The sequence below is a fragment of the Lipotes vexillifer genome, unplaced genomic scaffold (assembly GCF_000442215.2).
Source record: "Lipotes vexillifer unplaced genomic scaffold, Lipotes_vexillifer_v1.1 scaffold1285, whole genome shotgun sequence".
NCBI lineage: Eukaryota > Metazoa > Chordata > Mammalia > Artiodactyla > Lipotidae > Lipotes > Lipotes vexillifer.
The window spans coordinates 532,339-552,925 of NW_006796211.1; the positions used below are offsets into that span (position 1 = coordinate 532,339).

At 45.0% G+C, this 20,587-nt stretch overlaps 1 protein-coding gene across 1 annotated transcript in view; it reads right to left on the bottom strand.

Annotated features, from left to right (window-relative positions):
* TTLL11 (tubulin tyrosine ligase like 11) overlaps positions 1 to 20,587 on the bottom strand; it is a 252,601-nt gene that overhangs the window by 123,913 nt on the left and 108,101 nt on the right. The window contains 1 exon segment of the mRNA XM_007468377.1: positions 20,017 to 20,132. Within this exon segment, the coding sequence (XP_007468439.1) occupies positions 20,017 to 20,132 (116 nt within the window).

Below are 20,587 nucleotides of genomic sequence, written 5' to 3' on the forward strand. Positions count from 1 at the left end.
CGAGCTGGTCCGTACTGATAACCACACCAGCTGCTCTCCCCGAGGGTCCCCAGGCACCAGCCACTGTTGCCCACATCACTCAGCCACATGAGATGGGTGCTATTGTTTCATTCCCACCCCTGGGCCTGGCAAAGGGTAGTGGCGCATAAATTCTTTTAGAATTGAATGAAACACAATGATTCATCCTCACACCTGGCGCCAGAGGGTTTGCCTTCTCCACCAGAGCAGAGGAAAGGGCCTGCCCCGAGGACAGAGGGTGCGACATGGGCCTTCCAGACAGCACGCTCCCCACAACGGTCCTCAAGCGCTCCCTGGTCCGGGGAGAAAAACAAATGCTATTTAAACAAAACCAGAAATGAGGCTGTGCTAGATCTTAGCAATAAGAGTTGCCAGGAAAAGGAGGGCACTCTGCTGGCTCCTGCCCGGTGTCCGTGATGCGGAAGCTGCAAGGGCCTCTCCAAAGCCTCCTTCCAGGTTTGAGGTTGTCACCAAGGGTTCCGAGGAAGAGACCATGGGCTCTGGAATGAGCCACACCTGCTCCAAATCCCGACTCTGCCCAAGTCGGTGGGCAAACGTGGTATCCGTAAAGCACAGATAATAAAAACCTCCTAGAGTTATAGTCAAAAGTAAACAAGAAAGTAGCTGGCCATGTAACACTCAATAAATGTGATGTGGATGATGATGACAGAGGAGGACAGAGAAGGACAAAGAAGGAGGCAGGGTGAAAATACAACAGTCTCCCCGACTCTCCCTGTTTTTTTCCCGTGTGCACTTCAAGGGCTCGAAGCAAAAGGGAGCTGTCCCTTGAAGCCTGACGGCGGAATATGGGCTTGAGAACACTCCAGGCCTGTGTCAAATTCCCACTAATGATTTTTCAGCATAAATTAAAAGGAGTGAATACTTTCTAATGACTGCTACAGAATTACATGACGGCTTCCAGGAGAATCTACAAAAATAGCTGAAATCAGAGGGATGGTCATTCTGCTGCATGGAAGCTTCTCGTTAATTTAATTTCTTCTTTCTTTCTGGCTTGTGGGTCTGCTTTGTAAGAGCTGAGTGAAAAGAGTTGCACCCGGTACCCCAGCCTATTTCAATCAGCCTAAATCGGGAGCACTAAGTGTGTTGCATAGCAAGTGGAATTCAGTATTACACTAATACCACCACCATCAACGATAATACTTTTTTATATTTATATATAATTGTATAATTTACAAAGGACGTTTAAGTCTTCTCTTTTGACTTTCTATTTTTTCTTGAGCACTTATCATGTACCTGGCATTCTAGTGGATTATCTGGCTTAACTTTCACAATGACCTGGCATCACTCCTATTTGACAGGTGAGGTTTAGCCAGGTGGAGGAATTCATCTAGGATCACACAGGCTGTCAGTGGAAACTAGGGTTGGAAACCTGGGTCTGTCAGACTCCAAAGTTTGTTCGTTTCACCCCTGCTCCTCTGCTTTCTGTGAGGTAAATGTGATTGCTTTTATTTGGGGGGGGGGCAGGGAAGCTGGGCAGGCACTGTTTTCCCACACCTGGTGTTTCCTTCCATGTGACAGGAGTGACTTAGGGTAATACTTTTGGCCTCTCGCTGCCCCACCCTTGCTCTACTCCCCTGAGGAAATTAAATGCCTCGTATTTGGAAGGAGAAACCAGGTGGAAGCAACTCAGTCCTTTCTCCCTTCCTCTCGGGAGACCGGTTCTGCTGCTCTCACCAGGGGCTGGGGCTGGTTCCCCAATCCCGTACGAGTCTCACTCTGGATTCAGCATCAGGAGGCTCACTTGCCCACGGACATAAGACACATTCTCAACATCACCTCTTCCATGATGAAGGTGATATTTCGGCCCTTACGCTCTTTACTCCTCTGTCTTATTCTCAATTAATTCAGAATTTAGGTAGAGAGGAGGCTGCTGATTGGGCCTCCTTCAAGGGTTCTCATGATTGTGATTCTCATTTTACAGATAAAGCTCAGAAAAACACTGAGCTCTTTCCTAAAGAAAAGACAGCATGAATGTCGGCACATATGCGATAAACAGCCCAAAATATTATTTGCTGTATGAATGTAATTCCTTTGCTTCAGATTAGGAGCCATAGTTTAAGGAAGAGAAAAATGGGAGAATGGGGTGATACCACCAAAAATAACTCAAATGTGAAACAAACCGAAAGAGAAAACCCAACCTCAAATGACAACATCATAAATCAAGAAAATGCCGTGCCCCTACCAATTCTGAGATAATACATAAAGCAATTTGAATGTCACGAAGGGCCTGGAATAGAGAATTAACCAAAGCATTTCTCATGGCCATCATCAAAAAGTCTACAAATAATAAATGCTGGAGAGGGTGTGGAGAAAAGGGAACCCTCCTACACTGTTGGTGGGAATGTCAATTGGTGCAGCCACTATGGAGAACAGTATAGAGATTCCTTAAAAAACTAAAAATAGAGTTACCATATGATCCAGCAATCCCACCCCTGGGCATATACCCAGAAAAGACAAAAACTCAAATTTGAAAAGATACATGTACCCCAGTGTTCATAGCAACACTGTTTACAATAAACAAGACATGGAAGCAATCTAAATGCCCATTGACACATGGATGGATAAAGAAGTTGTGGTACATATACAATGGAATACTACTCAGCCATAAAAGAGAATGAAATAATGCCATTTGCAGCAATATGGATAGACCTGGAGATTATCACAGTAAGTGAAGTAAGTCAGACAGAGAAGGAAAAATACCATATAGTATCACTTATATGTGGAATCTAAAAAAATGAACTTAAGTACAAAACAGAAATAGACTCACAGACATAGAAAACAAACTTATGGTTACCAAAGGGGAAAGGGGCAGGGGAGGGATAAATTAGGAGTTTGGGATTAACAGATATACACTACTACATGTAAAACAGAAAACCAACAAGAACCTACTGTATAGAGCAGGGAACTATATTCAGGATCTTGTGATAACCTATAATGGAAAAGAACCTGATAAATGATAAGTATATGTATAGCTGAATCACTTTGCTGTACACTTGCAACGAACACAACATCGTAATTAGACCATACTTCAAAACAAATAAAAATTTAAAAAACCAAAGCATTTGTCAACTACTAAGGAGTCAAGAATCAGCTTATGGGACCCGCCTCCGGAAAAAAAAAAAAAAAAAAAGAAAAAGCCAACAATAAACCTTATGTGGGGAATACCCAAGCTCAAAAACTAAGCACACTTTTTGGAGCCATCTATAATTTGGAACTCATCCAGAGATTTACCTGCTGCCAGAATTCTACCTAAATAACAAGCCTGAGACTTATTACTGTTATTGTCAATAACTGAGACAACAGAATGTTGGAACAGAAAGGGTCCTCAGCAATCAAGCCCAGGCCCCTCGGTGAAGGAATGAAGAAAGGCCAGGTGGACAGAGCTGTGCGGAGGAGCCACACTGAATTACCTTGGCGTCCACAGGCTCCACAAGGAGAAGCAAGTCAACATCAGAGCCCAACTAGGACCCAGGTCTCCCACTCCAGCGTGCCTTCCCTTTCTTATGTTTTGTGGCACACAGTGATACTTGTATGTCCACCTCTCCGATGCCATGCATTCACACTGTTGTGCTATCACAGGCCACGTCAACAGGCTTCTGAGACCAGAGGAAAAGTTGCCCACAAACAACTGGCAGATTTAAGATTTAAACCATGGGAGACACTGGGCCACTTGTACAATAACTCAGCACAGAGATGAGCACCATTCTACCGCCTGATTATAAGTACTGGTTCCCCAATTTCAAAGATGCTAAAACTGAACTTGGGCAGAGAATAAATGCAGAGCCAGGTACTGTCACCCTCACGAAGCACCCAGATTATAACAGCAACAAAAAATGGCCTTCGGTACCAGAAGTACTTTTAGAAACACAATGCTGTTCCTCTTCTTCAAACTAATTAACGTTCGTAACCAGGACTAAAGTGTCTCTTCTTTTTTTTTTTTTTTTTTTTTTTGCGGTACGCGGGCCTCTCACTGCTGTGGCCCCTCCCGTTGCGGAACACAGGTTCCGGACGCGCAGGCTCAGCGGCCATGGCTCACGGGCCCAGCCCCTCCGTGGCACGTGGGATCTTCCCGGACCGGGGCACGAACCCGCATCCCCCGCATCGGCAGGCGGACTCCCAACCACTGCGCCACCAGGGAAGCCCTAAAGTGTCTCTTCTGAATGCAGTGGAAAAGCAAATCATTCTGGTTGGAAGCAAGTAGCTGGATGGTGAGAGACTGTCAAAAAACACATTTAGTGTTTTTTGACAGTCTCCAGATAATAAACACAACTTCCAGTTAAGCCACCCTCAAATATCTGGCATCTAATACCTAGTGGTTTAAAAGCAACCGGTAAGATGGGCAGAGTCTAAGGGTTTTTAAAGGATGAAATCTCCCTTTTTCTATATCCCTCTTTTTAAAGGGAATAAATCACATGCACTTAGAGAAGTGCAGCATTCTCACACCACAGAGATTCTAGAGATGAACAAACCACGGCCCAGAGAAGTGTGGGGACTTGCCCAAGGTCAAGCTCAGAGTGAGGCCCAGGACCTTGACCACCAGCCCAGGTCATCTCCCACGGTCAGAGCTGCCCTTCCATGGGAAGACTGTTCTTATTTAAGGTTCCCAAACCTGTGCACAGCAAAGAGGAGAAGTTCCTGAAAATCTATGGAACCCACTTTCATTTTGAGGCACAAATTGAACAAACGTTTTGCATCAGGGATTATCTTGATTAAACTATTTATATGAGCACCGTTGGTCTACCTCAGTCTTGCTAAAGTTCACTAGGCTGTCCATTTACTTATATAAATTCCTGTTGGCTCAAATATCTTAAAAAGTAAAACACATGTAACTCACATGGTGGAAAACTGTATTTTTAATCTATATGCACCTGTAAGAATTATAATAATGATAATGCTAATACCATTTATTGAATGCCTACGTGCTCAGCACTGTGATAGGCACTTTATAGAATAACAACAATAAGGATAATTATAAAATAACTATCACTTATTGAATACCTAACATGTCCAGTCATTGTGCTATGTGTTTAAGTACTTTAATTCATTTAATGATCACAGTCATCCTGTTAAGTAGTCATTGCTATTATTTCACATTTTACAGATGAAGAAATTGAGGCTTTGAGAAGTGACTGCGCTACATTTCACAGAGCAAGGGAAGAGTCAGGATTCAAACCCAGGCCCACTGGATGCCTGAATCCTTTGTCTTTTCCACTATACAACACTGCGTACGCTTTATAGAAAGTATTGCTTCAAGTTCTATTTCCAGCAAGGACATTTATAGATGCAAGGACATTTATAGATCCAAGGACAAACTAAATGATGCTAAGACAACCTGTTCCCTATAAAAGTCTCAGACTTCATGATTTGGAACAAAGTAACTCTGCTACCAAATTCCCTGAAGAAAAATCGAGCTCACAGCTTCGGGGCAATCGGATAAGGCTGAAAGGCTGAAATATGAAGTGGTTCCAAACTACAATGAAATTTGGGAGTGAAACACAATTTGTCTATTGCTCCATTTTAAAATATTCATGAGGCAAGGAAGCATTCCCATTTTTAATAATTAAATGGATAAAATCTGCAACCTGATAAATTTACTGCTCATGAACGATGCATTCCTAGAAGGGCCTAAGTTCGAATTAGCAGCCCCACAAGCTGTCATGTTACAGTGCGAAACCAAACCAATGAGACAGAAATGTTGCTGTTGCCTAGAGAAGAAATTTTCCCCACCACTTGTTCTCTTGTAGAGAAAGGCTGAGTCAAAATTTAGAAATCATCTAGGACTTTGCCTGCAAACCAGCTGGATGAGAATGAAGAGACGAAAAGAATAATGCAACATTTTCCCTCATTAGAAGAATTGTTTTAAAAGGGTGTGATTTTGCCTTAAAGGCTAGATTTTACAATCATTTAATATTTTACTTGTCTTGAGAAACCCGCACAGAAAGGCAGGGAAGGGAAACAGATGAATAAAAACATGCATTTATGAAGTGGCCCTGTTTTGCTTTCTCAGTCCTGTGATCACATGCAATGTACGTGACACATATGAGTAGAGTTATGTTAAGTTGGGGGCCCCTGTCTCTGTGTTATTGGCAAATTACCTCCAGTGGCTGCCTTCACCAGGGGCATGTCCATCTCTTTTGTATAAGGATGAGGCCTACTGACTGCTCCACCCCCATGGTGCCAAACCCCAGCAGGGGGCTGAGGGGCCACTGCCCTGAGTCCTCAAGTGGTTTGGGACAGACCCAAGACCTGGGACTGGCAGGGAAGTGGTTCGTAAAGTGTCGTGTTGGGCCTGGACCAGCAGCGTTGATATTACCTGGCACCCTGCTAGAAATGCAAATGAATCAGAAACTCTGAGGCTGGGACTCAGCCATCTGGGCCTTAACAAACCCCCCAGGTGATTCAGATGCCCGTGCCTTGCAGGGGTGGATGGAGTCAGGGGTGGGAAGAGGAGACGGGCTGGCAGGAAGTTGGGACCTCCATGTGTTCTCTTTCTCAGGCCCCACAAATGTTAGAGACAGGCCTGCACGCAAACTGGTGACGATTAAGCCAGACAACAGACGTCATGCACCTCTGGGACTCCAGAGGTACTTGTAGAATGAGTGTGCCCAGAGATCTGCTTTGGCCCCTATTTGATCCTCACAACGAACCTGCACCAACATCCCTGTGCAGATGAGGGAACCGGGACTCAGGTGACCTGTCCAAGGTCACGCGACCAGGCACTGAACCCGTGTTTGTTTGATCCCAGAGCTGGTGCTCCTTCCCTACTTGCGGCCATTCAGTCTTGGCTTGAATACCTCCCGCTATGTGGAACTCACTACTCACTACTACTACGAGTCAACCATTATCATTTCAGGCAAAGTAAGGTGGTGGTGATTTTCTTTTTCCTTCTTTTACTTGAGCTTAAATCTCTCTGCAAGTTGCAGCCATGTTTCCTTGTTCTGCCCATTGGGGCCTGCAGAGAGTTTGTCCCCTCTCCACATAACCACCTTTCAAGCTAAAAGTGGTAATGCCACCCCCTGGGCTCTTCTGTTCTCTTTCACTCTCTCCTCCCGGCAGAAGGTGTCCACAACTACCTCCTAATCAGGCTTCTGAGGACAGATCCCAGTCTCGATCCCTTACGGCACCTAAGGAAGTCATCATGTGCAGAAATACGACCTGTCTGAGGCCTTGGCTGGTAGATTTGCACAAACAGACAAACATTCCCACCACTGGCAACCTCTTGTCGTGTGTAGAGTCCAAGAACCCCAAGCCTGTGGAATGTCCCATTGTTTCTCTGAGTCTTGGTTTCCTTGCCTGTAAAATGGGATAATGACTCGTACCCTGCCTACTTTGCATGCACCACTGGCTCTGAAACGACTCTGTGAGCTGCAGAGCACTGAACAGGTGTGGAGGTGACATGGCAATGATAACCAGTAGAAGGGGAGGCTGACTGGGGAAGCCCCGTCAAGCAGGTGCTGCAGAGAGGTCCTCCCTGCCTGCCCTCCCCCGCGCTTACTTCCTCCATCACCCTTCCCGCCAGGGCATGAGGCCAAGTGCTCGCGAAGGACACCAAGGCACCTGCACGGCTCCAAAAGCCGAAAAGTAAATTAAGGCGGCGTGATGATTTGTAAAAGGTGCCTTAAAGACAGGATGTTTCTGTGCCCAGCAACTGAGCCAGCAAGCAGGGCGGAGCTCTGTGAGCTGGATGCCGGGAACGGAGTTAAAGAAGGTCAGAAAGACCGGCAGAGTCAGGATCTGAACCCAGACCTCCTGCCCCGCCTCACCCCACTTCACCACAGTTGCCACTGAAATCACTTGACAGACAAGTGTCGGGTGTGCCCGTGTGGACGTGCCAGTCTACTCTAGGGAACAGCTATCCCCATAACGGCCCCACCCCCTCGCAAGGCCCCATTCCACTTACCCAGCTACCTAGCAGACAGTATACCTGGAGGTCTCAGGACCCTGCATCACGTTCCCCCAAAGCTGCTACGTCCCCAGGGCTCCCCGGCACCCCCCAGTTGCTAAACCAGCCCCTTTCTTGACCCCTCCTTCACCCCCACCTCTCATATCCAACACATCTCCAAGTCCTATCCACCCATCCTCCTAAATGCCTCTTTTTATTTTTGGCTGCCCTGGGTCTTTGTTGCTGCACGCGGGCTTTCTCTAGTTGCGGCGAGCGGGGCTACTCTTTATTGCGGTGCGCGGGCTTCTCATTGCAGTGGCTTCTCTTGTTGCGGAGCACAGGCTCTAGGTGCGCAGGCTCAGTCGTTGTGGCTCGCGGGCTCTAGAGCGCAGGCTCAGTAGTTGTGGCGCACGGGTTTAGTTGCCCTGCAGCATGTGGGATCTTCCCGGACCAGGGCTCAAACCCGTGTCCCCTGCATTGGCAGGAGGATTTTTAACCACTGTGCCACCAGGGAAGTCCCTAAATGCCTCTTGAATACAACATTTCTCTCCACCTACCACTGCCACCTAATCCACACAGCCACCATCTCTCACACCTCTTAGCTGCCTCCGCATCCTCCCTGGCAGTTTGGTTTTCACGCTGCAGCCAAAGTGATCTTTTTAAAACATAAATCTCATCATGTCACCCTGCTATTTAAAACTTTTCCATGGTTGGGATTAACAGATGCACACTACCATATATAAAATAGATAACATCAAGGATTTACTGTATAGCACAGGGAACTATATTCAGTATCTTTGTAATAAACTATAATGGAAAAGAATCCAAAAAAAGGATATAGATATATACGTATCCGTATGTATAACCGAATCACTTTGCTGTACAACTGAAACTAACACAATATTGTTAATCAACTACACTTCAATTAAAAAAAAAAAAGTTGTCCATTGCTTTTAGGATGAAAAGCAAAATGCCTCGACTAAGCCATTAGATCCTGCAGCCCCTGGCCCTGTCTCCTGACACCCTCCCTGCTTACGTACTATAATCTTGCCACCTGGGGCTTCTTTGTTTTACCTGTAAATTTGTGGTACACCACGCATACAGAAGAGGGTATAAAACAGGTGCATACATTTAAAGAATAATTCCAATACTTGTGCCTCCACCACCTGGGTTAAAAGAACACAGCCAGGATCTCAACCGCCCACCTGTGCCCCTCGCTGCACCCTCTCCCCAGCCCCGTCCGGAAGTAAACATCTTAAACTCTCTGATCATTCTTCCTTGCTTTTGTAGGGTTACGTCTCTATAAAACAAAGTTTAGTTTTGCCTGTCGTGAGTTGGAACCATACTGTAGATATTCTTTTATGATTTGCTTCTTTTCCTCAACTTGAATATCAATGCACAGAGGTACGTTATTCACGCATTTCCCATTGACGTATAGTCTTCCCATGAGTGAATACACAGGATTAGTGCATTTTTCTGTTGGTGGACAGTTAGATTGTTTCCAGCTTGTAGCTTTTATGAACAACCCGGCTGGAGTTCTTTCTGTGCTTTGAGAGCCCCGGGTTCTGTCTTGCCTTCAGGCCCTCATGGGACTCATTTTCTCTGCTGAGGCCTCTCTCTCTGCCTCCGTCCTGCTCACCTTGCTGAGCTGGTGCTCCCACTGCACCCTGCACCCCAAAGAGATGTACAGCCATCCCTGACCCAGCCCAGGACCCACACATAACAAGCCCATCCACGCGTGTGTGCACGAGTTCATTCATGCATGTGTTAGCAGCTTCTGGTGCTGCAGAGGCCTGGACAGTCTGGAGGAAGAGAGCCCGTCCAATCAAATGAAGGCTCCACGGCGACAGGAAGTGCACACACTGAGCAGCCAGCTCCCCGCTGATTCTCACGCTGTGATGTGAGCACCCAGCAGAGGATGAGCTTGGGGGCGGATCCTACCATTCTGAACCTTCAAATTCCAGCTTCTTCCCCCCTCACATTGGCCTCTGTGATGAGAGCTGCAAGGGGCTCTTCTGCTGCTTAAAAAGTAAAGGGAAAAAACGGAAACTGAATAAAAAGGAAAGGAAAGAAAGCAGCTGGAGAATATTGCCCACCATTTGGTGTGATAACGAGGGGCTTTCAAGTGATTAGTAAAACCGGCTTTGATTTTGAGCTTTCATTTCTTTAAATCTAGCAGATAATTAGAGGGAGATCAAATGCATCCTGACACTATGGAGAACAGTATGGAGGTTCCTTAAAAAACTAAAAATAGAACTACCATATGACCCAGCAATCCTGCTACTGGGCATATACCCTAAGAAAACCATAATTCAAAGAGAGTCATGTACCACAATGTTCATTGCAGCTCTACTTGCAATAGCCAGGACATGGAGGCAACCTAAGTGTCCATCGACAGATGAATGAATAAAGAAGATGGGGCACATATATACAATGGAATATTACTCAGCCACAAAAAGAAGCAAAATTGAGTTATTTGTAGTGAGGTGGATGGACCTAGAGACTGTCATACAGAGTGAAGTAAGTCAGAAAGAGAAAAACAAATACCGTATGCTAACACATATATATGGAATCCAAAATAAAAAGGTTCTGAAGAACCTAGGGGCAGGACAGGGATAGAGACGCAGACGTAGAGAATGGACTTGAGGACACAGGGAGGGGGAAGGGTAAGCTGGGACGAAGTGAGAGAGTGGCATGGACATATACACACTACCGAATGTAAAACAGATAGCTAGTGGGAAGCAGCCGCATAGCACAGGGAGATCAGCTCGGTGCTTTGTGTCCACCTAGAGGGGTGGGAGGGAGACACAAGAGGGCGGGGATGTGGGGATATATGTATACATATAGCTGATTCACTTTGTTGTACAGCAGAAACTAACACAACATTGTAAAGCAATTATACTCCAATAAGGATGTTAAAAAAACAAACAAACATCCATCCTGGCAGCCAAAGATCAACCTGTCGCTGTTGGAGATCAATTCCCACTTACTTTACCACCTCCTCCTTCACACATTTCTTTCCTTAAAACAAAACAAACAAACAAAAAAACCTCCCCAGGTCACATATATTGTTTGACTTGTTTAAATACTACATTCATATTGGACATTTCCCACGACAGACACTCTCTTAGGAATAAGCAGCATTTTCTCTCCTTCCAAATTAAGAACTTCTCATTGCTTTGCAGATTTAAAAACATCCAACTGCAAACTCCCTTTTATGGATGAAGAAGCCAAAGTACAGAGAGGGGAGGAAACTCTGTACCATTTACAGCTGTAAATGGCAGCACCAGGATTCACCCCAAAGCATTCGGCTCCAGGGCCCCTACTCTCACCGTTCTGCTGTCCCTCCTGTGCATTAAAAACACATGTGCATCTCCAGTCCTGCTTCCTCATGGGCTCTCTCTAGCCTAAGACAGACTTCTAAATAGCACACAGAGCTTTAAGCACAAGATGCTGGAAATCAAACTAAACATTCACCAATACGGAGGCAGAGTCCCAGCCATTGATGAAAATGATGTTTACAGAACTGTTAATAAGAAGGGGAAATTACTGTCGCATAAAATGGAGAAAAATAAAAACAGCATACAAAAATTATATAGATCGTATTGTCTCAACTATAAAACAATACAGACAGCAGAAAACGATACCATTTTTATGGACTAAAAAGTTAATAATGATTAGCTCTGGGTGGTTGAATTTGAGGGAGATTTTTATTTCATGCTACACAGTTTTCAGTCTTTTCCATTTTTTTCTACAATGAGCACATATCACTTTTATAATAAGAAAAAATTTAATAAGAAGCATGTAGCAGAGAAGCAGGATCTGTCCTCTCCAGCCCCAAGCGCCATTTTGGACGCCATGATTGGTAGTCCTCCCCCACCCTGCCTAACCCCTTGGCCCAGCTTCCTGCCTCCATCCTTCCTCCCCCAAGCTTATTTCTATTTTCCTCACTGAACCAAGCCCAAGCAAATGATGGCCCCACCTCCTTCAGGAAGGCTGCCTTGACCACTCCAGGCCAGCCACTAGCTGAATCATAGGAAACTGCTACTCTTGTAAGTCAAATTTAAAAAAAGATCGAATATCAGTAATTTCCTATGATTCCACCTCATCCTTGGCTCAGCCTGCCTTCTTCTGAACTTCTAGCATGTTCCCAGTCTGGGACTCACGACTGCATATGAATAATTTTCTGTCTGGTTCTGTTCTGTCTTGTGGCACGTGTAGATCTTGCTTTAAGCTGGTGTTCTCTGCACACTGGCTTACATTTTATTCATTACGGTTTTGAAGATTATTGAATACGAATTAGCCACCCAGCTGGCCACAGAGCCCTCACAGGAGATGATCAATCACTCATAAGCACCCACTCGTGTTCAGTGATTGAAGCTAAAGGGATGAGTCCCTGCCTTAAAGTTTGAGCAAAGGCATGAACCCAACCCGATAAGGATAATGCCTTGTGTGTGCACGGCTCCTTAGTGCGCTAAATACCTTCTCATCCACTCTCTCAAGGCAAGAGCTAGACATACCTGGCTTTAAATCCCAGTCTGTTGCTTATAACTGGTGTGGTCTTGGGCCTGTCACTCAACCTCTCTAGCCCTCAGTATCCTCCTCTTAAAACAGAAATAGTAATAGCACCTAGTGCATATGGCTGTTGTGAGGACAAAATGGGAATAAAGGTAAACACCACCGTGCCATACACAGTAAGCACTCGACAAACAGTCCCTTATGAAAGAGGCAGAGCAGCTACTATCATTCCCTTTTCTTCTCTTGTTTTGTTTGTTTGAGGTTGTTTGCTTTTGTTTTGTTTTTTTCCGATGAGGAAACTGGGCTCAGGGAAGTATACTGACTTCTCTGAGGCCCAGTAGAACTGATCCTAAGCCCAGACCGCAATGCCTCCTTCCAGAAAGCTAACAACGCCTCATTTAAAAGCACATGAACAGTTAAGGCTCACTGGAGCAACTCATGAGGAAATTTCCAAACACATTTGCTCCCCCATCACTACCTGGAATAACTCTGGAAGGGCCCACGCAGAATTCCGCTCTGCCGTTTCCCCAAAATGCCGAATGACTGGCCATATGCTCACCTCAGTTCCCATCTGCTCTGCACCCTGGTGAGAGGGCGAACCGGCCTGCCTGCCGGCGGAGGGGCCCTGCTCCAGTGTAATGGTCCCTGAAACGACACTCTCACATCAGCTCAGGAAATCCGCCTTCCCCATAAGTCTAGGAAATGGTTCCTGCTCAACAAACTGCATGCAAAAGAGGCTTTTACTGGTTACTTCTGACTTAACGCTTAAACGTTTTCGAATGGAAGAGAGCTGTCTGGTTTTATTTCATGCACATAAAATAATGTGTGTACCATTAGCCATTTCCTGTCTGTTCTTACGTGAAAATGCACACATTTTTCTAGTTTGCTGACTGGCGTCTGAAATGTGAAGCCTTTCCGGGTACGGCGGGTATGATGTATCCCGAAGCCACGACACCCCAACCCCGGGCAAATCGCTCTAGCTCCGTGGAGCCTCTAATGATAATAGGGCTGTTGGGTTCTTAACTTTTGGAAAATATGATGAAATTTCTGACCTTCTCTCCAGGAAAAATACACATAGACATAAGATTTTGTGTTATTTCAGGGATCACAGACAGACCGAAGGCCTCCATGTTCTCAACTCAGGTTGAAGACAAGCTTTGATTTACTCTAGGCCACCCACCTCTGGCCTCCGGGTCTTCATCTACGTCCCCATTGGCACCTTCTCTCCAATAATCTACTTCATGCACCTGTCTCACCAGCTGACTCATCTCCTCACGTTTCCCCAACAGAGCCCTGTGCCTTTGTGTCCTCCACCAGGGGAATTCTTCCATCCATTTGCCTGTTCCAAATATTACTCATCCTTTAAACCTCAGGCCCAGTGCCACTCCTCCTTGCCAGTTTTTTGTTTTTTTGTTTTTTTTTAACTCTTCTTATCAGGGAATAATCTTTCCCTTGTTACTTTGTCTTTATGTCTAGGGCACCTTGTACTTTCTACCCCGTAGATATTATGTGTGGGTCTTGCCTCCATTGCTGGCCTGTGAGCTAATTCACTTCTGTAGTCTTCTCCCTGGCACACAGTAAGTGCTCAATAAATGCTCTAAATAATCAGTATCTGTAATGCTGGCATGGTGTAAAATGAAACCCAAATGAATATACAAATATTCATCTCTCTGTGACCCAGACTCCTTCCTGATTTATGTGAAATCTTCAGAGGTACTTGGGGTCAGGGTGTGCTCATCTGTAGCGTTTTGCCACAAAGAAAACATTAGGGGTCAACAAAGCCCCAGAATTTCAACAAAATGTCAGCTGTGCACACGTGGATGGGCCATTCCATCCACGGGGTGGTCGGATGATTCTCCTGAAAGAATGCCTGTTTCCAGAAGAATACTCCAGAAAGTAAGAAAGATAATGTTCTACATTCACAAAGGCATGTTTATTCTGGATCGTTTAGGAACCCCTCTTCTCTATGGTTGAGGGTATTTCAGTAGGACATAACTGCCAATTTAAGGGGCAGAGATCTGGGCTTGGAGACCTCTAATTAATGTGTTTTTGATATTCCTCCTCAGGATGGGACAGAGTTACATTCCTTGGTCAAACTATAAGCCCCCAGCGGTGAAACCGAACCACTGGGAGATTTCTTGATCTCTGTTCTCTTAGAATGCTTTGCCTTTATCCTAGATTCTATGTAGAATCAACCTAATTTGAGGATTCACCTAATGTACTGGTTCTGAACATGGCACAGGATCCAAGGGATACACTTGGAGTCAAGGTCAGAGTGAAGCCTGAGCTCCCAGTGAAGCCTTCAGAGGACAAATGTCTCTGAATTAGGGCCAAAGCTGTCCCAGCAGGCTGACTCCATCCTTCACATAAACCTGGTTGTCATGGCGGTAGGAGGGAAGGGAAACTGGGAGAGGACCATGGACCGGTGCTGTGGGAAAAGGGGCTTCTGTGCCTTACATAAGTTGTGTTCCAAGTGTACACTTTTGAATAAGGGGCAAGCAGTCTAGCCCCCAGCTCCCAGGCACGACGTGGCATCAAGAAAATCCTCTCAGGGCTTCCCTGGTGGCGCAGCGGTTGAGAATCTGCCTGCTAATGCAGGGGACATGGGTTCGAGCCCTGGTCTGGGAGGATCCCACATGCCGCGGAGCGGCTGGGCCCGTGAGCCACAACTACTGAGCCTGCGCATCTGGAGCCTGTGCTCCGCGACAAGAGAGGCCGCGATAGTGAGAGGCCCGCGCACAGCGATGACGAATGGCCCCCGCTTGCCACAACTAGAGAAAGCCCTCGCACAGAAACGAAGACCCGACACAGCAAAAATAAATAAATTAATAAACTCCTACCCCCAAAAAGAAAATCCTCTCAGATTACTCCAAGCCTGTCCCTGGCTTTATTTATATTACTCTGGGTCCTAAAGGGTTATGATTCCTGAGAAAGGAAGGTGGTTATCAAAAACATCTACAGGAAGAGGAGCAAAATACTAGTAAAATAGCTCCCGACCCTCCAAAAACTAATCAACTGATGGAGTGAGTAATCACCTCGTTTTGAAAATAATTGAGGAATGCAATTTATTCACTTCTGCTGCTGATAGAAGTGTTTACAAAGAAAGGCCTGGGCTCCCCGAATACCTTGAGAATAGAGGAAATTTTCCGTTGACTTCCCTGATTTCCTCCTTCAGCAAATGACCCACCTTCTTCATTTTAGTTTTGTCTTGTACGATTCAGATGGGCCGAATCATTACGTACACAACTCAGATAGGCTGCTTCAGCAGACAAACTAGCATTTGTCTAATCCTCTCAGATGTCCTGAGGGTCTCTCATATGTGTCATTTCACATGATGCCCGTGACAGTCCAGCCAAGGAGATCCCTTGATCCCCATTTCAAAGATGAGATCAGAGAATAAAGCGACTTGGCCAAGCTCATAGTGCAATGATCAGAGATTAAGGACTTCAACCCAGACCTGGCTGATGCCAAGTCCAGTGCCTTGTCAGGACACACGCTTCTCCTCTGCCTGGGATGCTTGCGAGGGACGTTCTTGAACCAGGGAGCTGACTGGCATGATGGTTTCTAAGGTCCTTTCCAATTCTAATAGTCTGTGCTTCTATCAATAAAATGAGGGGGGTGGATTAAACCAGAGGTTTTAGAAACTTCTTGTAGCAGAAAAGATCCTTTCCTCTCAAAGGAAATCTCTAGAATGCCAAAACGTAACATAGGTCATCCCAGCTCCCCTCTGGTTGAAAAAGAAATGACTTCCACCCAAATGTCCATCAAGTGACAAATGGATAATAAAATGTGGTATATCCATAGAATGGAATATTAGTTGGCCATAAAAAGGAACAAAATACTGATACATGCTACCCCATGGGTGAACCTCAAAAACATGGTAAGTGAAAGAAGCCAGACACAAAAAAACTCCATTTACATGAAGAATCCAGAATATGTAAATCCAGAGACAGAAAGTAGGCTGGTGGAGGTAGGGACGGGGAATGATTGCTTAATGGATACAGGGTTTCCTTTTGGGGTAACAAAACATTTTGGAGCTAGAAAGCGGTGATGGTTGCACAACATTATGAATGTACTAGATGCCACTTTTATATGGCTAATTTTATATTGTGGGAATTTCACCTCCATATGTGTGTGTAGAGATAGATGATGGTTCTAGAATCCTCCCCTTTTAGTCTCCCCCTTCCCCTGTCCCTGCAGTGCCTCCAAAGAACCCTAGTATGTAAATCAATAGTCACCAGATATTACAAAAAGTCATCATAGTTCAAAACAGCTCTCATATGACAGCTATTCTATTCCTTCAGGGGCCAAATGTATTTTCTCTTAACCCAACAAATAAATTTGCCTGGGCCAGTGACATCATGCTACTTGGAAACAGCACTTTCCACTGGCAGCCAGCTCCACTGTCAAGTCTAGTCCACAGTGATCTAACAGCTTTGGTTTTAGGATATGTCATTGGTTTTAAACTCAAAAGTCTGCTTTAAGTATACCAGAAAAGATCATGGTAACCAAGCATTACCTTTTGTTTGTTCAGATTCTAGTAGATAATTTTATTGTTGAGCAGTAAACCAAGCGTTATTAAGTCCCTACTATATAGTAGAAGTCTTTCACATTGTTTCATTTAAATGTCATTATTTCCATTTTATAGAAAAGGATACTGGGGCTCAGAATAGCTCTGTACGTCCGCAAGGTCAGGATTTGAATCTCAGTCTCTTCAGCTCAAGAGAAAGTTCTATCAACTATGGCAAGATGGGTCTCAGCAGGGTTGCGAGTTCCTCTCCCCATGGAAGGCATGAGGACTGCTTTCAGTCCCACCAAGGAACTGACCCCAGCCTACCTGCCCTTCCAGGATGTGTGAAGACGCATGACGCACCGACACACGTGTCTGGTGCCGTTCCAAGGCCCGCCTCTGCACCTTCCCCGAGTGGTTTAGAGATATGAGGAGTTCAGGACATCTATCGACCTTTTTTCTTTAGTCTGTGCAGGAAAAGTGAAAGCCCACTTCAACAGTCTTGCTGACAAAGCGTACTCAGGAAAGAACTGATGAAGGACACATCAGACCCTCTTTTGCTAAGGAGTTGAAGGGGAAGGCTAGGATACCATTTGCTTTTAACTGTTTACGTTGGATCCTATTCAAACACAAGAAACTCCAGCTTCTAAAGTTAACTGCCAGCCTAGAAGTCCCTGTGACATCACTTCCTGCAGTTGGCGTGACCTGGACCCAGACTGGAACACACAATTCAGTACTACAACACTGTGCATTACCTGTGGGCACAAATATGGTACTTCTCCAAGTTATACTGAAACATTTCTACATAAAAGATTTGAGAAGAATTTCAGCCTTTTTGTCTGTATGGTAAAGTTATTAAAATGATAATAATAATTCTTTACATAAAAATTCACTTTACAGATTACAGAATTCTTTCATGGACAATCATTGCTGTTTTTTTTTTAAAAAAAAAAATGGTATAATTAAGGAAAAATATCAGTAAATGACATTTAGCTACTAACATACACCCTCCTATTGTAGGTAAGGAAAGGGTGAGGTGGAAGCATTTTTCTACTAAAATTGAAGTCAGGTTCTTGAAGCTCTAACTGCTCCTGATTACAAATAAAAAACAAAAAAAGTCGATGCTTTTTAAATTAAAAATGAGGTGCTGCTACTTATGACTTGGTAAGTCATAAAATGCCTTTCCCATCCTTCCCAATGGTCCTGGGCCCATTTAAATTGCTTTTAAATTTTAGATCTGCAGCTCATATGGATCATACCGAATGCCAGGTGTTGGTGAAGAAAAACAACTAGAACCAGATAAAGAAAGCTAATCATGTGTTGAGGCCATCTAATGTGAAAAATACAGTAGTACCCTTAGCTCTCTTCCTGGTTTTGGTGGCAGAGGTTAAGAAAGCTCAGGCCACACAATGGCCTTTGAACTTGCTCCCACCAAAGGAATCAGAAGGCTAATGTGTCACGGTCATCTTTAAAAGTATCCCCCTGGGCCACACTGGCGTGGATAGCCACCCAAATCTCCCCGCAGTGCAATACGGTCTCTCCAGACCTAACCTCTACTGGTGAGATCAATAACCATTAGAGAGTAGATTTTTGAGAAATGAGTTATATCACAATGAATCTGACCAAACTGCAATTAATCCACTGCTTTTCCTTAGGGATGGCTAAAAATAGCAGCTGCATGCGTGTATGAGTAGACCCATTACCCAGCTGCCATGAGCTGCTCTGAGGATTCTGCAGACCTGACATGCCACCACTTTGAAGCCCTAGTCGGTGGAGGCAGGATCGGCCCACGTGAATCACAGGTGAGCGTTCTCAGCGAGTCTTGCTGGCAATGGATCTGTGCATCACACAGCAAAGAAGGCGCTGGAAGAGAACTCAGTCGAGCAGGCACCATCCAGCCTGACTCAGAATATGCCAAGTGCTCCTTCTGAGTGACATTTCCTGTAGGGCAGTGGCTCTCAACCTTGGCCGCATGATAGAATCACCTAGGGAACCTAAACTATTTCTGTGGCCAGGCCTCCAGCCCAGGCTAATTAAAAGCACCTCTAGATGTGTGGGTGCTTGCACTGGTATTTATGAAAGCTATCCAGATGGTTCTAATGTGCGGCCAAGGGGAGAAGCGCTACTGCAGGGTGATTCGAACAATATGTGGGCTTGAGCCCAGCTGGTGGGGGGCTGCAGTAGAGGAACCTGCAAAACACCACTTGCTTAGGGAAGTCAGCGTTCCTCACGTTCCTGAACCATAGCTGACAAGTGCTTTACTTGTCTGGGAGCGTTTGAGTCAATCTGATATGTGGGGGGTACCAGGAGGGCTGTTGGGATTGCTTGTCTTTGATTTTTCTGCCTAAAAGAGGCACAATGGTATTCACTCAACACTTACTTTGTGAAAGCCAGGAATTTGGTAACAAAACAAAGCAAACAAAACACCCAAGTGAAATGTCATTCATTTCAGGGGTGATTCCATGGAGGGAGGGGCAGGGCACATACTCCCATCAATATCCCAGTGTAACATCCACTGGGTGGGTAGGATGGAGAAGAATTATAACTGTTGTAAAGATTACAGAAGCGCCACAAGTTCAATAATTGGTTCTGCAGGTTTTGAAACAAAAAGCTTATACTGCAAGAAGGTAAACATCTTGAAGAAAATTAAAAGGAAGCGATCCTTACCACGTCCAAGTTACCTGTGGCCCTCTCCTCTGGCATTCTGTACTCTCTCCCTGTGCTTGAGGATTTCACAGAGAAGCACCAGGTGAGCAATGGTGAGTGAGGGGAGATGCTATCACTGGGGGAGAGTGGGTTTTTAGAGAAGACTTTCCAGACTCGGATAACAGTCGGCTAGAAATTCATCCACTGAACCCCAAGTGTCGGATTCACGTTGTAGGTCTCCATCACCTGACTTTGAGTCACTATATCTGGAGGCTGATATTCATAGATGAAACTATGATTTATTAGACTGCTTAAGGTATAAATCTCACTCCCAATGTTAACATGTTTTAAGAACTTAACTTACCTGCTTCGGACACAGGAAGCAGAGATGATAGAAATAAATGATATAAAAAATACTTACCGGTTCTCTCTTTTCTTCTTAAATGGGTCCATGAGACGCAGTGTGTCTCTGATGACGGCCACTTTCACTTCTTCATCGACAAGGCTGGGGACATTCTCAAACACCCCTGGAGAGAGCTTGAAGGGTAAGGATTCCATGTTACAGTGGAGAGAGTGATTCAGCATCAACTGACCACCAGCACAAGCCCCAGTGGCTATACTGTTAGAATTCTCTAAAGGCTCCCTTTATTCTACCTGAAAAATGTCAGTTTCCTTTTACAAATCAACAAAATACATGAAGGGGAAAAATAGCACTATGTGTTTCTCATTATCAAAATGATACGTGCTCGTTGTAGAAAAACTGGAAAGATGGCAGAGAGGAAGAAAATCAAAAGAATCCATATAATCCCCACAAAACCCAGTATTAATAGTTGGTGTATTTCTTTCCAGTCTTTTTTATGCATTCTTAAGTGGCGGGGGGAACGGGGCGGGGGAGAAAAAGATAACCACTGTTAAATGTACTATTTATCTTAGTGATTCAAGCATGTCGACATGGCTAAATCATATTCAGAGAATTTCAATTAGTTCATCTC